At 30.3% G+C, this 14256-nt stretch overlaps 2 protein-coding genes across 3 annotated transcripts; both read left to right on the top strand.

The window, feature by feature from the left end:
* The first annotated feature begins 642 nt into the window (after positions 1-642).
* LOC146935164 (eugenol synthase 1-like) lies at positions 643-3468 on the top strand. The gene is made up of 5 exons (XM_085750319.1): positions 643-881; positions 979-1110; positions 1853-2081; positions 2412-2615; positions 3116-3468. Exons 1-5 carry the CDS (start codon positions 693-695, stop codon positions 3310-3312), a joined length of 951 nt encoding a protein of 316 aa, XP_085606445.1. The 5' UTR covers positions 643-692; the 3' UTR covers positions 3313-3468.
* A 4201-nt stretch (positions 3469-7669) lies between these two features.
* On the top strand, positions 7670-11953 carry LOC146935163 (eugenol synthase 1-like). Of its 2 annotated transcripts, XM_085750316.1 has the most exons (5): positions 7675-7977; positions 8738-8869; positions 9242-9470; positions 11308-11511; positions 11615-11953. In XM_085750316.1, exons 1-5 carry the CDS (start codon positions 7789-7791, stop codon positions 11812-11814), a joined length of 954 nt encoding a protein of 317 aa, XP_085606442.1. In that variant the 5' UTR covers positions 7675-7788; the 3' UTR covers positions 11815-11953. The 2 variants fall into 2 exon arrangements, with proteins under 2 accessions (XP_085606443.1, XP_085606442.1); XM_085750317.1 differs by lacking the exon at positions 8738-8869 and having other exon boundaries at positions 7670-7977.
* The last annotated feature ends 2303 nt before the right edge of the window (positions 11954-14256 follow it).

The following is a 14256-nucleotide window of genomic DNA, read 5'->3' as shown; positions in this document are numbered from 1 at the left end:
ACATGATCAATTTTTACTTACCGCTCGACTGAATTTCGGTTAATGAGAGGACCTTTCTCCTAAAATTCAGAGGGCTAAGACCCGGAAAATTCATGGTCGAATAATTTAAAAAATAGTTTAGATAAATGAATTTTCATGTTTTCCTAAAACTCAAAATACAATTTTATTGAAAATTAAAAAAAATGAAAATCGAAAAGAGTAAGAGTGATTTTTGTTAATGAGTATTATTAAGGTCCTACAAAAAAAAACATTGAATTAATTTTTCGAAAAATGTGGAAAAGTGCAACTGGTATGGGATCGAATTTTCTTCCTTTTGACACTTCGAATCCAGTTTTTTTCTATTTTAACCATCATGAAAAATATAGGATCATCCTTTTAATTAGGAGTTTGGTGTGGTCTAATATTCCAGCCACATAGAAGGCGGCTTAATGGAAATGTCACACTTCTGTCATGCATGCTTTGATATAAAAAAAAATGCTCTGGTCATTTTTGTACCGATAGAGATCTTGTTAGTTTCCTACAAAACAAAAAAAAAACATTTTTTTAATAGTAATGACTATTTAAATGTTGAATGATAGATGCCAATGTGACACTATAAATATTTGGTCGAAGTAGTAAGATAATAAGCATTTACAAAGATCATAGAGTACACAAAAGATTATCATAAAAAAAAAAAGAGTACACAAAAAAAAATGGAGGCCAAGAAGAATAAGATTCTTGTATTTGGTGGAACTGGTTACATAGGAAAGTATATGGTGAAGGCAAGCATCTCATTAGGTCATCCAACTTTTGTGTATACTCACCCTATTAATTCAAAAACTCCTAACTCCAAGATACAACTTTGCAAGGAATTCAATTCCATTGGAGTAACACTTGTTGAGGTAAGTCTTGTTTCTCTCTATTATGTAATGAAATTAAATAATTTTTGTTAATTAATTAATTTCTTGATAAGTATATATCAACAATAATTTATTGCAGGGAGAACTTGAGCATGACCAGATTGTGAAAGTGATTAAGCAAGTAGACATTGTGATATGTACCTTTCCATACCCACAAGTGTTGGAGCAACTCAAAATTATAGATGCTATTAAAGTTGCTGGCAATATCAAGGTGATAAAAAATTCCAATTAACTAAAAAAGTTTTGCAATTACACAACAATAATGTAAATATAATATAAACTCTTATCATTTTCAATGACACCAACAATATAACATTTTTATAGGAAAATTTAACCCAAAATCTCACATCTCCTTTATATATTTTTAATAATATTGTTCCTATCGTAGTGGGATATTTTAATCATATTTATCTATTTTTTAATTAATAATTTAAATACTGTTATAAAAAGGATAAAATAATAAATAAAATATTTTAAATGAAAGGTAGAATAGAAAGGAAAAAATCAGCCCAAACTCGTGTATTTTTTTTTTTTTTGAAAAATGATATTTGAAAATTCATGTTGTGACAACTTTTGTGATAACTTTATCTCTCATACTCACGTTACTTTTTACTTTATCTCTCTATAACTTTGGTTTTCCTGCTAATACCTATTTTTTCATTGTAAATTATGGTTGTTTCATAAATTGTTAACCAAATGGTTGTTCAAATAACACTCATCCTTCTTTGTGAGTGTGTGTGTGTGTGTGTGTGTGTGTGTGTGTGTGTGTGTGTGTGTGTGTGTGTGTGTATATATATATATATATATATATATATATATAACATGAGGCACTTTGTATCCTCATCTTTAAATTTTATTTTCTTTTAATTGTTGCTGTTAGTTTTTTAATATAACTAAATATCTTTGAAATATGGAACTATTTTTCATTTAATAAGTGTATATATTCCCTACAGAGATTTCTTCCATCAGACTTTGGTGTAGAAGAAGACAGAGTAAAACCTCTTCCTCCATTTCAAGCTTTTCTTGATAAGAAAATAAAAATTAGAAGAGAAATTGAAGCAGCAGGAATCCCTTATACTTTTGTCTCTGCAAATTGTTTTGGTGCATACTTTGTGAATTTCTTGCTTCGTCCTTATGAAAACAAGAAAGATATTGTTGTCTACGGCAGTGGTGAATCCAAAGGTACATATTTTCCCATCAGCTAGATAGTCATGTCTCATGTGTTAAGGAAAAAATGTGATTGAAAACACACATAATATACCTTTCAAAATAATTGTATTAGGTTATATAAACATATATGATGGCACAAATTTATGGACTTTGACTGTAATAGATGAGGGGTAAAAAATAGTTAGCTTTAGACTTATAGGAATTATTCTTAACATAATATACCTTTCTATTTAACTACTTTTTTTTCTTCCCTAAAAAAAAACTACTTTTTTTTCCATATATTTTGGTTGCATTCAAATGAATTATTTAGTAATCTCACGAGATAATTTTATATTTTGTTAGCTATACTAAATTATGAAGAGGATGTTGCTATGTACACTATTAAAGTGGCAAATGATCCAAGAACACACAATCGCATTGTTGTGTATCGACCTTCCAAGAATATCATTTCACAAAATGAGTTGATATCACTATGGGAGCTCAAAAGTGCTCAAAACTTTAACAAAGTATTTATTCCAGAAGAAGATATTATCAAGCTATCACAAAGTAAGACTTTGTTTCATTCAATATTTTTTTTTTACTATATTTCAAATTTTGACTAATGTTATGTAAATATAATACATACATAAGCTTTGTCACAAAAAATTTTGCATTCTCATTTTAAACCAATTAGCTTTGTCACAAAAAATTAATTAACTTTTTTTTTTGAGAGAACAAAAAATTAATTAACTAATTACTACTAGTTTTAGAGTTTAAAATTATTTAGTGATAATACAAGAAGTTTTATGCAAACTCATCATCATATTGATATAATCTTATCAAATTATAATATTATTTTTGAAGTATGTTTACAGCAACGAAATGGTGAGATATATCATTATATATTGTGTGTAGTTATTAAACTATTATTTTTTCCTCAAAAAATGAATAAATTAAACTATTAGTTTTAATATATGTGTCAAAAATTAAATCAATATTTTGATATTGTTATGATTGAGAAATTTAAAACTGACTAATGGTAAAATTATGTCTATATAATGATGCAGCTTTACCCCCTCCAGAAGATATTCCAATTTCTATCGTTCATAGCATATTTGTTAAAGGCGACATGTACTTTGAGCTAGAGGAAGATGACCTTGAAGCTTCCCAACTATATCCAGATTACAACTACAAATCCATTGATAAACTTCTTGATAAATTCCTTGTTGATCCTCCACCCCCTGTATCTGCTGCTTTTGAATGAACCTAATTTATTTTAATAAATTTCGTAGGTATACTGAAATATTGATTGTACTATTAAATAATTTGAGAACGCATATGCTATCTATTGTGAGTTCTATTGAATAAATTGAGATTGAGTGAATATATTCTCTTTGGTAATACCAATTTTGATCCATTATCAACGTGCAGCAATTACATATTTCTTTTTAGTATATACATCCTCCGGTCACTATTATAAGCAAAAAACAACATTTTAGATTCATTCATTAAATGATGTATGTAGTCTTTATTATTACCTCCGTCCCTAATTATAAGACCCTTTTGAGAATTTTTTTTGTCCCTTTTTATAAGACCCCTTTGCTATTTCCAACTACATTAATTATTTCTTTACATACATGCCCCTATTTATTATACATTTTTTTCTTCAATCAGCAATAAATAGCATATGGAAAACATAAACTAACTCTCTCTCCTAAGGATAAAAATGTAAAAACAATAGTGATTTCAAACAACTTTAATAAAAATATCCACTTTCTTAATTCCCGTGATTTTATCAAAAGGGTCTTATATATAGGGACGGAGGTAGTATAAACCACATACATCATTTAATGAATGAACCTAGAATGTTGGTTTTTGCTTATAATAATGACCGGAGGGTGTACATATAATTAAATTACAAATTGGACCCATTTACAAATTTTATGATATGAAGAACTTTAATATTTCACCTTTTCCAACGATTGAAAACAATTACTCCCTCCGTCCCTATATGTAAACCCCCTTTGCCTTTTTCACATTTCTTAAGAAAAGTTGTTAATGTAATTAATGTGTCTATTTTGTGTGTTAATATTACTAAATTGTCCTTTGTTTGTATGTGTATTAAATTTGACTTTACATATTTCAAGACAAGTTAGTAGTACTAATTAGGGGCATATTTAGGAAAAAATAATAAATACATCTAGTAATTTGAAAAGGAGTTTACATTTAGGGACAAATATAAAATCAAATGGGTGATTACATATAGGGACGGAGGGAGTATTTTATATGAATAGTTCCTCTAAAAAACGAAAGTTCTACGGATTAGCTGTAAAATAATTGAACCGATCATTTTTTGCTTAAAATTCATTTTTAAGAACGACTATGGTTAGACTAAAATATTCATTTTTTGAGAGTCAACATTTTCATTAAACATGACAACTATGTGGAGGGTAGTTGGATAGTTTATGAGCAGGCTTATTGGTCACACTTTCCACTGTTACCAAATCTCGATGCATAACAACATTTGGAATAGGAATTCCCACATGCTTCAAAGTTATATGGGACGACCTCTCAAAAGGAGATTCAACTTCAATGGTCTCAAATTTTATCGACTCAAGAATAGGTTTCATACCTGGTTGTCCAACCATTGTGGACGTATCCACAATTAATTTCATAGGTGACATTTGATAAAGAAAAGTAGAAAATATTGCTTGCCTTAGGATGCTGCTCAATATGAGTAAACATGGGGGACATTTGTGTTGCTTGTGCATCTACCTCAAAGGCAATAGACAATTCAATATGAACCTGTGTGTCACGATTCAATTATGAGGTGTGATATGTGTTTCATTAATAACAATAGTTTCATTATTAGTAACAATAGTTACATCATAGGTCACGACATTTGCATTAACATTATCGTCATTAGTAATAACAATACCATCATGAGTAATAGTCATGACCTACGTTTTCCACAACCTTCTGAGGGATTAACCAACGGCAAGTAGTGATATCACGACCAATAATTTGGTAATATGTGAACAAAAATCAGGGAACCAATCATAAGTAACTTCCAATTTGAAAGCAAAGTCGCCTCATTCCACCAATATTTCATCAAAATACAAGCGTAATGTCCAAATAATTCTTCGTTTGGGACGGTGTTCTCATCTTTCACAGCCTCTCGATGCTTCTCATGTGCAATATGTGCCTTCTCATGGCGGTCCTCATGAGATCTAGCATTGTGGTTATCTTCCTCCTTTGTGTTATCATTAGCAGCATTCACGGTCTCGAGGGGATAATTTGTGTTACCTCCCTAGACAGCTCCTTATGAGTTATTCATCTTCGATGGTGATTGGCCGATTAGAAGAATCACCCTGCATTTTGGGTTTATCTGGCGTAACCATTTCCTTTTTGTTCTTGGGGTGAAGCTTGTTGCGAAGAGATATTGAGTGTCCAATGGTGAAACAATTGGTACAAAACATAGGTAATCGTTCATAAACAATGTCAACATAGAGCACAAAGCCCTCAAGTTCAACCACCACCCCTTCAAAAATTCTCTTGGATAGGTCGATGTCGCCTAGAATGCGCACATAGTGGCCAAAAGCTCGCTTCTTCGTTGCATCATCAATCAACAAGCGAATACCGACCCCACTTGTTAAGAAAGCGTTTGAGTAGACTCACATATTTTACTTTAATATTTTGTAGTTTCATGGTTTATAACATACATAAAATATGTAATTCATTTTTTCAAAATATCCTCCCAAGATTCTCAACAACTTTAACTTTATGTTTAACGATTATTACAACTTACATTTTGTGTATATATTATGACATTTTTATTGACTCATATCCGAGTATTTTTCTTGCTCCGCTACTGAATTGATATTGATGTTGAGTCTGGTCTCTTTTTGTTGCATGGGTTGGAGGACTCTTGTACTACTTGAAGAATCTTTTGCTCATAAAAAAATGATATGGATTCAAAGAAGTTTGAACGGTGGGTCCCTCGTTAAGAAAAAAATCCGTGTTTTTTCAGAAGTGGTGAACAGGATAGCCAACTTTATACATGCAATACGACTGACTGGTGTGCAGATTTTGCGTTGTCTTTTGCATTTTATAGGGATTTCCAACAAGAACTTATTCTAATAATATTTGCTTTTTTAGCATCAAGTATTGAATGATAAATGTGAATTGATATGGAAAATTGCTGTTGACACATTAGCTTTGGCTAAGAAACACATGTAAAAGACGTTTTTGCCCCTTCGGTAGTTAACTGCCGAATTATGAAACCGGCTGCAGTTAACTATCGAGGAAAACTTCGGCAGTAAACTACCGAGGAAAATTGAAAACTTCGGCAGTTAACTGCCGAGGAAACCTCAAACCTATTTTCTTTTTGACAAAAACTATTAATTCTTTAATCCTAAATTTTCCTTAATTAAATTTAATTCTTTAATTATTTAAGGAATTAAACATAATTCTTTTTATGATTTCATTCATATGATTTTGTTGCCATAATGAAGAAATATGGATTTTGTTGCCATTAAATACACGATTCTTTTTATAAAGTTGTTGATTTCATTCATATAATTTTGTTGTCATAAATAAAAAAATATCAGATCCTATAATTACTACATATTCAATCACGTTTCTTAATTAAAAAGAGGGTTTTTTTTTTAAGAATAGAAAAGTGGTTTTATTTGTACAAAAAAAAAGAGTTATTATTGATAGAATAATTACAAATATAATTATTTGAAAGAGGGATGAATAATATTTGAAATATTATAATTTGTCAACAACAAAAAAATATCTGAAATATTATAATTAATTACTAATAATTACAAATATAATTATTCTATCATTTGTAACGTTTTTGTTGTTGCATTTTTTTTATTGAATCGTCATTTTAGGTCCATTAACTACTGATTGCAGATATTATTCATCTCTCATATTTCTTCATTTATGACAACAAAATCACATGAATGAAATCATAAAAAGAATTATGTTTAATTCCTTAAAAGGATTAAAGAATTAAATTTAATTAAGGAAAATTTAGGTTTAAAGAATAAAAAGAATTAATGGTTTTTGTAAAAAAAAAAATAGGTTTGAGGTTTCCTCGGCAGTTAACTGCCGAAGTTTTCAGATTTCCTCAGCAGTTAACTGCCGAAGTTTTCCTCGGTAGTTAACTGCAGCCGGTTTCATAATTCGGCAGTTAACTACCGAAGGGACAAAAACGTTTTTTACATGTGTTTCTTAGCCAAAGCTAATGTGTCAACAGCAATTTTCATGTGTTTCTTAGCCAAAGCTAATGTGTCAACGGCAATTTTCATGTGTTTCTTAGCCAAAACTAATGTGTCAACAACAATTTTCATTGATATGACCTAATTTTTCGTGCATCACAAGTGGTAAGTTTTATAATAGCCAACTTTCTGCATGCATTCACAATTATTGCATTTTCTTATGATGCCCGATGTACCCGTGTGCTCTTACAGAAATACTATTATTTTCTTTTTTGGGGTTGGGGGATTGTATTCTAGTACATTTTGTCTTCTCGGGCATAGTTCGAGGTTGCAATGATAAAAAATAGACCCAACTTTTCTATTTTATTTTCTATCATCATAGAAGAAGTTAGACATTTGTACTTCAAAAAAAGTTAGGCAATTGTACTATTTAGTATTGATTGAGTTACTACAAATACTCAAAGCAATAAGTTAGGCATTTGCAAGAGCAAAGAGTTACCCAAAAGAAAATGGAGGCTAATAAAAATAGGATTCTTGTATTTGGTGGAACAGGTTACATAGGAAAGTATGTGGTGAAGGCAAGCATCTCTTTAGGCTATCCAACTTTGGTGTACACTCGCCCTATTAATTCACAAACTTCTCCCTCAAAGATACAACTTTGCAAGGAATTCAATTCCATTGGAGCAATTCTTGTGGAGGTAAGTCTTCTAAATTCTTTCCTTTAGTCTTTTTCTTAACCATCAAGTTTCTGAGAGAGTGGGAATCGTGAAAATCCAAAGTTCGACTAAAATTCGACTAATTAAAGTCTAGCTGATAGTTATTTCAGTTAGAACTTGTACTCAGATTCTCTTGAATGATTCCTCATTAATTAAAGTTCATTAACCATTTATTCTCAACCACTTGATTAATGCTTAATAGTTAATTTTCTATCTATGTAGTATATGCAATGAAAATAAACAATTCATTTTAATTAATTATTTCTTGATAAATATAAAAAGGAAAATTCTATGGTGAAGTCATGAGAATGACTTTTCTGGTAAAGTTAACACTATAACATCAAAAATGTAGTGAGTAACACCCCACTGTCTGTACAATGACATCAAAAGATCAGTCCTCATAGTATCATCAATTCATTAGATTAACAAGACTACACTTAATCTAATTTTATCCTACCTTGTTTTAAGCGCAACACCCCACAAAGTGTAACACTTAAGACTATCACATAATATCATCAACTCTGTTTGCATGTTAAAGATTCCAATGATAAAATAGTACCTATAAGTCCAAGATGTTGCAAGCATTACTAGATGAATAACTATTGATCATTAATCAGTAATCAACAATTTAAAAATGAATTTAAAAATGAATCAAACATCAAGATCAAAATTAACTTTTTCAAAAAAGTCAGTTTCATGACTGCACCGTAGAAGCTCCCATATAAAAAATAATTAATTGCAGGGAGAACTTGAACATGACCAGCTTGTTAGAGTGATTAAAAAAGTAGACATTGTGATATGTACCTTTCCATATCCACAAGTGATGGAGCAACTCAAAATTGTAGATGCTATCAAAGTTGCTGGTAATATCAAGGTATAATAAATATTTCCATAAACCAAAAATTTCACAAGTCAATGGAATCTCTATCCCAACTCTATGTTATTTTTTTGTCTCATTTTTTTTAACAAGGCGTACTTTTGATTGTTTGGTTTGCATGTAGTCTATAACATGGATGCCTATTAACTAATGATTATCATCTCCCTAAAAAAACTAACGATTACCAAGGTTTTAAAAATGATCTATAACCCTAAAAACGACCGCGACAAAATAGTACAAGTAGTATCCGATATCGTTTTATTCTCCGTTTCAACAAAGTGAACAAAAATAACGTAAACGACCGTTGGTAATCAAATTCATTTTATAAATGTATATATTTCATTTTATAAATGTATATATTTTTTGTAGAGATTTTTGCCATCAGATTTTGGTGTAGAAGAAGACCGAGTGCATCCTCTTCCTCCTTTTCAAGCTTTTCTCGATAAGAAAATAAAAATTAGAAGAGAAATCGAAGCAGCTGGAATCCCTTATACTTATGTCTCTGCAAATTGTTTTGGTGCATACTTTGTCAATATCTTACTTCGTCCATATGAGGAAAAGAAAGATATTGTTGTCTACGGCAGCGGTCAAATTAAAGGTACAAATTAAATTTGATTGCATGAGCCTTTCAAGATAGTGGTAGATTATAACTTCATATTTGATTTTATGAAACGCTAATTTTCATGTAAGAAGATATAAACCATATATGCATGACAAAGATACCAAAAGGAGTGAAATAGATGAAGGGTAAGATGTTTTTATAATCTAAAATATATTAATAGGGAAATGCAAATGGTACCGGTCCAACATATTTATAAGTCTAAAACAAATTTTATAGTGAGACATTTTAAAATAAAATAAAATAAAAATTAACACGAGATTAACGATATTATAAAATAAAAAATTTGTGTTCATTCCAAGATTTAAACCTAAGCTAAGGAGGATATGAGACGTTATCTTTACAAAGTGAGGTAAGCAAACATCTATTAGACTATTACTAAATTTTCATATTATATATTGTTAACTACATCGAATGTTGAGGACTTTTTTTTTTGGCAAAAAAATCAAATAAATAGGCATATGGCTATTTTGATCTTTAGACCGGCTCTGAAAGACATAAAACTGTAATTGACAACAGGGTAGCACAACTAATTTGAAGCAAAGGGCTGAAAGAGTTCAATGAGTTAAAGGAATTGAATTCAAACTTTAGTAAGAAGAAAAATATTAACAATTTATATATGTTTCACACCTTAAGTTCAGCACAACTTGGTTAGTAACATGACTAAGTTTAGTCTTTAAAAAAAAAAACTATTTACTTAAATTGACTAGACTTGAACTTTTAAAAAAGCCTATTAGACCTAACAAGCTGACCTATTTATCTCACACGCGTGCGCGCACATATATAGTTTCAGTCTTATATTTATTATATAATAGTAAATAAATTATAATATATCACCAAAAAATTATAAAATAAAAATAGTAAACATATATATCACATCGACATAGGGCCGTTTTGCCTACTTAGTTTTAGACCTATATTGACCTATATATTTAATTATGTTTACATTTAAAGACATTAGTATAAAATAAACTTTCATGTCAATATAGCCTTCAAATAAGGTCATGCTAGACTTAAAAAATGACATATGAGAGATAATAGGCAAGAATCGGGTCTTCAAATTTTAAAACAGGTTAGACCTATTTAAGTTAAAGTTTAGTCCGACCTTCCAACTTCCATTCCTACTCTCTTCTGTCATGAGGCATTGGCATGTTTCTACTTCTGCGCTCCTCATCAACTGGTATCTGAGTTCTGGTTCGACTTGTGGTTGGAGCCTAGTATTTGGATCAAGTATATGATGTGGGCCGGAGACTATGACCCATATACCTAATTTTCATTGTTTTGGGTGGAGATGTATATATGTCTAATCATTTTGGATGGAGATGTAACATCTTTCTCTTTTGTGGTCTTGGAGCATTGCCCCATTGTTGCTCATGTCGGTCCCTCAGACTCTCCCACAAGTAGCATCAGTGTCCTGGTTTGGATTGGGGCAAGGGGGACGCAGGAGTAAGATCCTAGAATTGGATTTGGTATAGGATGTGGGAGACTCACATTTGAAGGAGATATTGTTGCTTTCAAGTATTAGTGGTTTAATCTCACAACGACTATTCATGAGTTCAATGTTGGTTACATAAGAGAAATGATTAATATACCCTAAACCTTTACATAATAGCTACAATAATTATTATCTATACTCTCGACATATATTAGCATAACACATTAGCCTTGGAAATAAAAGAATATCGTATTTTCTATTCATTTTTTCCCCTCTAAATGATAAATAAAATATACTCATTTAAACTTTAAGTCATCATCTTTCTTCTATTTTCTGGTTGTCCAAAGTTAACAAATCTTGTGGGACATTGATTTTTCTTAGCGGTACTAAATTATGAAGAGGATGTTGCTATGTACACTATTAAAGTGGCAAATGATCCAAGAACACACGATCGCATTGTTGTGTATCGTCCTTTCAAGAATATCATATCACAAAATGAGTTGATATCATTATGGGAGCTCAAAAGTGGTCAAAACTTTAAAAAAGTTTTTCTCCCAGAAGAAGATATTATCAAGCTATCACAAAGTAAGACTTTAATTTATTTTTACTTTCTTTGAAATTTTTACTAATGTTGTGTAAATATAATACATATACAAGCTTACATTGGTAACTTTTGTTTATGATGCAGCTTTACCCCCTCCAGAAGATATTCCAATTTCCATCCTTCATAGTATATTTGTTAGAGGCGATATGGTGAACTTTGAGCTTGAGGAAGATGGCCTTGAAGCTTCACAACTATACCCTGATTACAACTATACATCAATTGATCAACTTCTTGATAAATTTCTTGTTGACCCTATACCCCCTGCTCATGGAGCTTTTGAATGAGGTTATTGATTAACGTTGGTTAGATTAGTAAGTTTCTGAGAGTACTATTAAATAATTTGATAAAGCATATATGCTATCTGTTGTGAGTACTTCATCTTTTTATTTTATTCCATTATCAACGTGCAACAATTTCATCTTCTTTTTTAGTACTTACAATTGTTGTACACCAACGGTGTAAAGACAATTCTTTACACGGTCATTCAATAGTAATCGATCTTTCTGTCACCCGTGAAATAACCTAAATATCTTAATTTCAACTAATGTTGTTTCCTTCTCTTTCGATACCTTGGTCAGCTGATTTAGCACACTACGATTTTTGTTAGAGTTTACATATTAGAAAGGAATGAATTTTTTTTCCTTACTTTAAAGTTTTATTGTCGATAATACGTTGGAGCGAAGGTGACAACTTTTTGCCCTCTATTTTTTCAATGAGGTCAATCGATCACACCTTCATTCAACCATCATTTTCTAAGAAATAAATCAATTGTCAACAAGTTTTTCTTTAATACATAAGGTTTGCACTATAAGCATGAACAACACATCATTAAAAATTTAAAACTGTTGGGACTTTTAATAGTTGGGAAGGTTGTAAACGTGTAAGTAGTAAAATTGGTTATTGGTTAGTTTTGTTTGATAGGCTTAATAGTTAGAGAATAGTAGTTATTTTGTATTTATCAACTTTGTGTGTATTCTGGCCATATTTGATGTAAATAGGACCAATCCCTCCTATAATGACGTTCTTTTACCACATTGTTTGTTAGTAGATTATGAAATGAACTTCTAATGCACATGACAAACTAATATTAATTAAATTAAATGCAGCATAATAAATAAGTCTAGCAAGTAGAACAAACAACAACAATCGAGTCTTATCTCACTAAGTGTAATCGACTGCATGGATCAAACAACGTCATAAATAAGTCTAACAAGTATAAATGGACAAAAGTGTTCTTGTTATAATGCATGTTTTTTCTCCAACCCAATATCTTCTAATGTTCACGTACAAATGCAGTAGGTCTTCAAACAATATGACTGGTTTCAACTTTCAATTGAAAAAACACATAATTAAGTCCAAGAACTTGTATTAACTTTCCAAATTATGAGCCTTACACGAAATCAAGCAAACAGGTGATTTTCATTTTACCAGACTAGCAAATCATCAAGAATAAAGAAAGATAATACTTCAGTCAACATCTTCAATAATTTAAAGACTATATCTCATACACCAAACAAAAAATCAAAGCAAATACCAATAAGAAGGAAATAAGAAGCAATAAATTCAAGATGCATACATGCAAACAAACACACATTCATGGAAAATCAATTTCATTGCAATTATTCACATCCTAGTTTCTCTGTTTCCTCAAAATATAGGGTTTAGTTCTTTAATTTATTCCTATCTTCTTCAACATATAAGAATTATTTCTATCTTCCTTTCCTCTCATCAATCTTCAATGAATAAGAATTATTTCTATCTTCTGAATCAATGTTATCAAAATCAAGATTTTGCTTCAGGTCGAAAAGGAAGAGCAAAATCAAAAATCGTAAAATCGCAATCAAAATCGATGGATTTTATCAAAACAAAAATAATGCTAAATCCTTCAAAAAAAATAATGTTAAATATATGGTATAAATTGTCGAAAGACTCAATTTAAATCTCAGAAAATACTTATACATAAATGACTAAAAAAAAAAGGACAAAATCCTTCAAAATCATGCAATTTTGTATGAATTTCACAATTGTGCAATTTTGATGTGATTTCACTAGAATTTTGCCTATTTTAGAATTCTGCTATGGATTTGAGTCATTGGAGGTAAATAAAGTTGCAAAATCCTAAATTTTAGGATTTAAGTCGGAATTTTAGCAACAATATTCTGAAGTACCTTCCCTCTGACAAGGTATAGTGATTCTAGTAGCCAGCAATTCAAGTTCATTTACTCTTTGGCTCACTTTGTAAGGTTTTTCTAGTCTAATCTCATTTTACCCTATGAAGATAAATTCAATTTACAAATACTAACAGAAAATTATCACGGTGTATAGTTGTGTGAATTACACCAGAACTAAATACTTCCTCTGTCCGTTTTCGTATTCCGATACAAGTTAGTAGTATTAATTAGAGATATTTTTAAGAAAAATAATAATAAATGTACTTAGTATTTTGTATAAGGGTTTATATTTAAGGACTATCATTTTTTTCCTTTTCAGAGGGTTAGGAACGGAGGGAGTAATATGAAAAAAAAACTAGTTTATATAATATTAAAATATACTCCCTCCGTATTTCCAATACATCTTTAATTTTTTTCTTCCAACTTTTCTCTCACACAATTTTCAATGCAACTTTAAGTTTGTCTTTTTCTTATAAAGTAAGGACAGTTTAGTAAAAGTGTTATGTCTAATGATTATTTCATTCCATTTCTTAATCTGTGTGTCAAAATCTTAAA

This window comes from Medicago sativa, chromosome 3 (genome assembly GCF_051527215.1).
Source record: "Medicago sativa cultivar Bolivia chromosome 3, Bolivia_mono, whole genome shotgun sequence".
NCBI classification, from domain to species: domain Eukaryota; kingdom Viridiplantae; phylum Streptophyta; class Magnoliopsida; order Fabales; family Fabaceae; genus Medicago; species Medicago sativa.
Note: the sequence above shows the minus strand (reverse complement) of the source record. Positions and strands in the feature narration are given on the sequence as shown.

Excerpts from the sequence above, each read along its gene's own strand:
- LOC146935164 (XM_085750319.1), top strand. The coding sequence starts at position 693 with ATGGAGGCCAAGAAGAATAAGATTCTTGTATTTGGTGGAACTGGTTAC. Across the intron at positions 882-978 it reads TTGGAGTAACACTTGTTGAG|GGAGAACTTGAGCATGACCA; the intron begins GTAAGTCTTGTT and ends AATTTATTGCAG. Across the intron at positions 2,082-2,411 it reads CGGCAGTGGTGAATCCAAAG|CTATACTAAATTATGAAGAG; the intron begins GTACATATTTTC and ends ATATTTTGTTAG.
- LOC146935163 (XM_085750316.1), top strand. The coding sequence starts at position 7,789 with ATGGAGGCTAATAAAAATAGGATTCTTGTATTTGGTGGAACAGGTTAC. Across the intron at positions 7,978-8,737 it reads TTGGAGCAATTCTTGTGGAG|GGAGAACTTGAACATGACCA; the intron begins GTAAGTCTTCTA and ends AATTAATTGCAG. Across the intron at positions 11,512-11,614 it reads TATTATCAAGCTATCACAAA|CTTTACCCCCTCCAGAAGAT; the intron begins GTAAGACTTTAA and ends TTTATGATGCAG.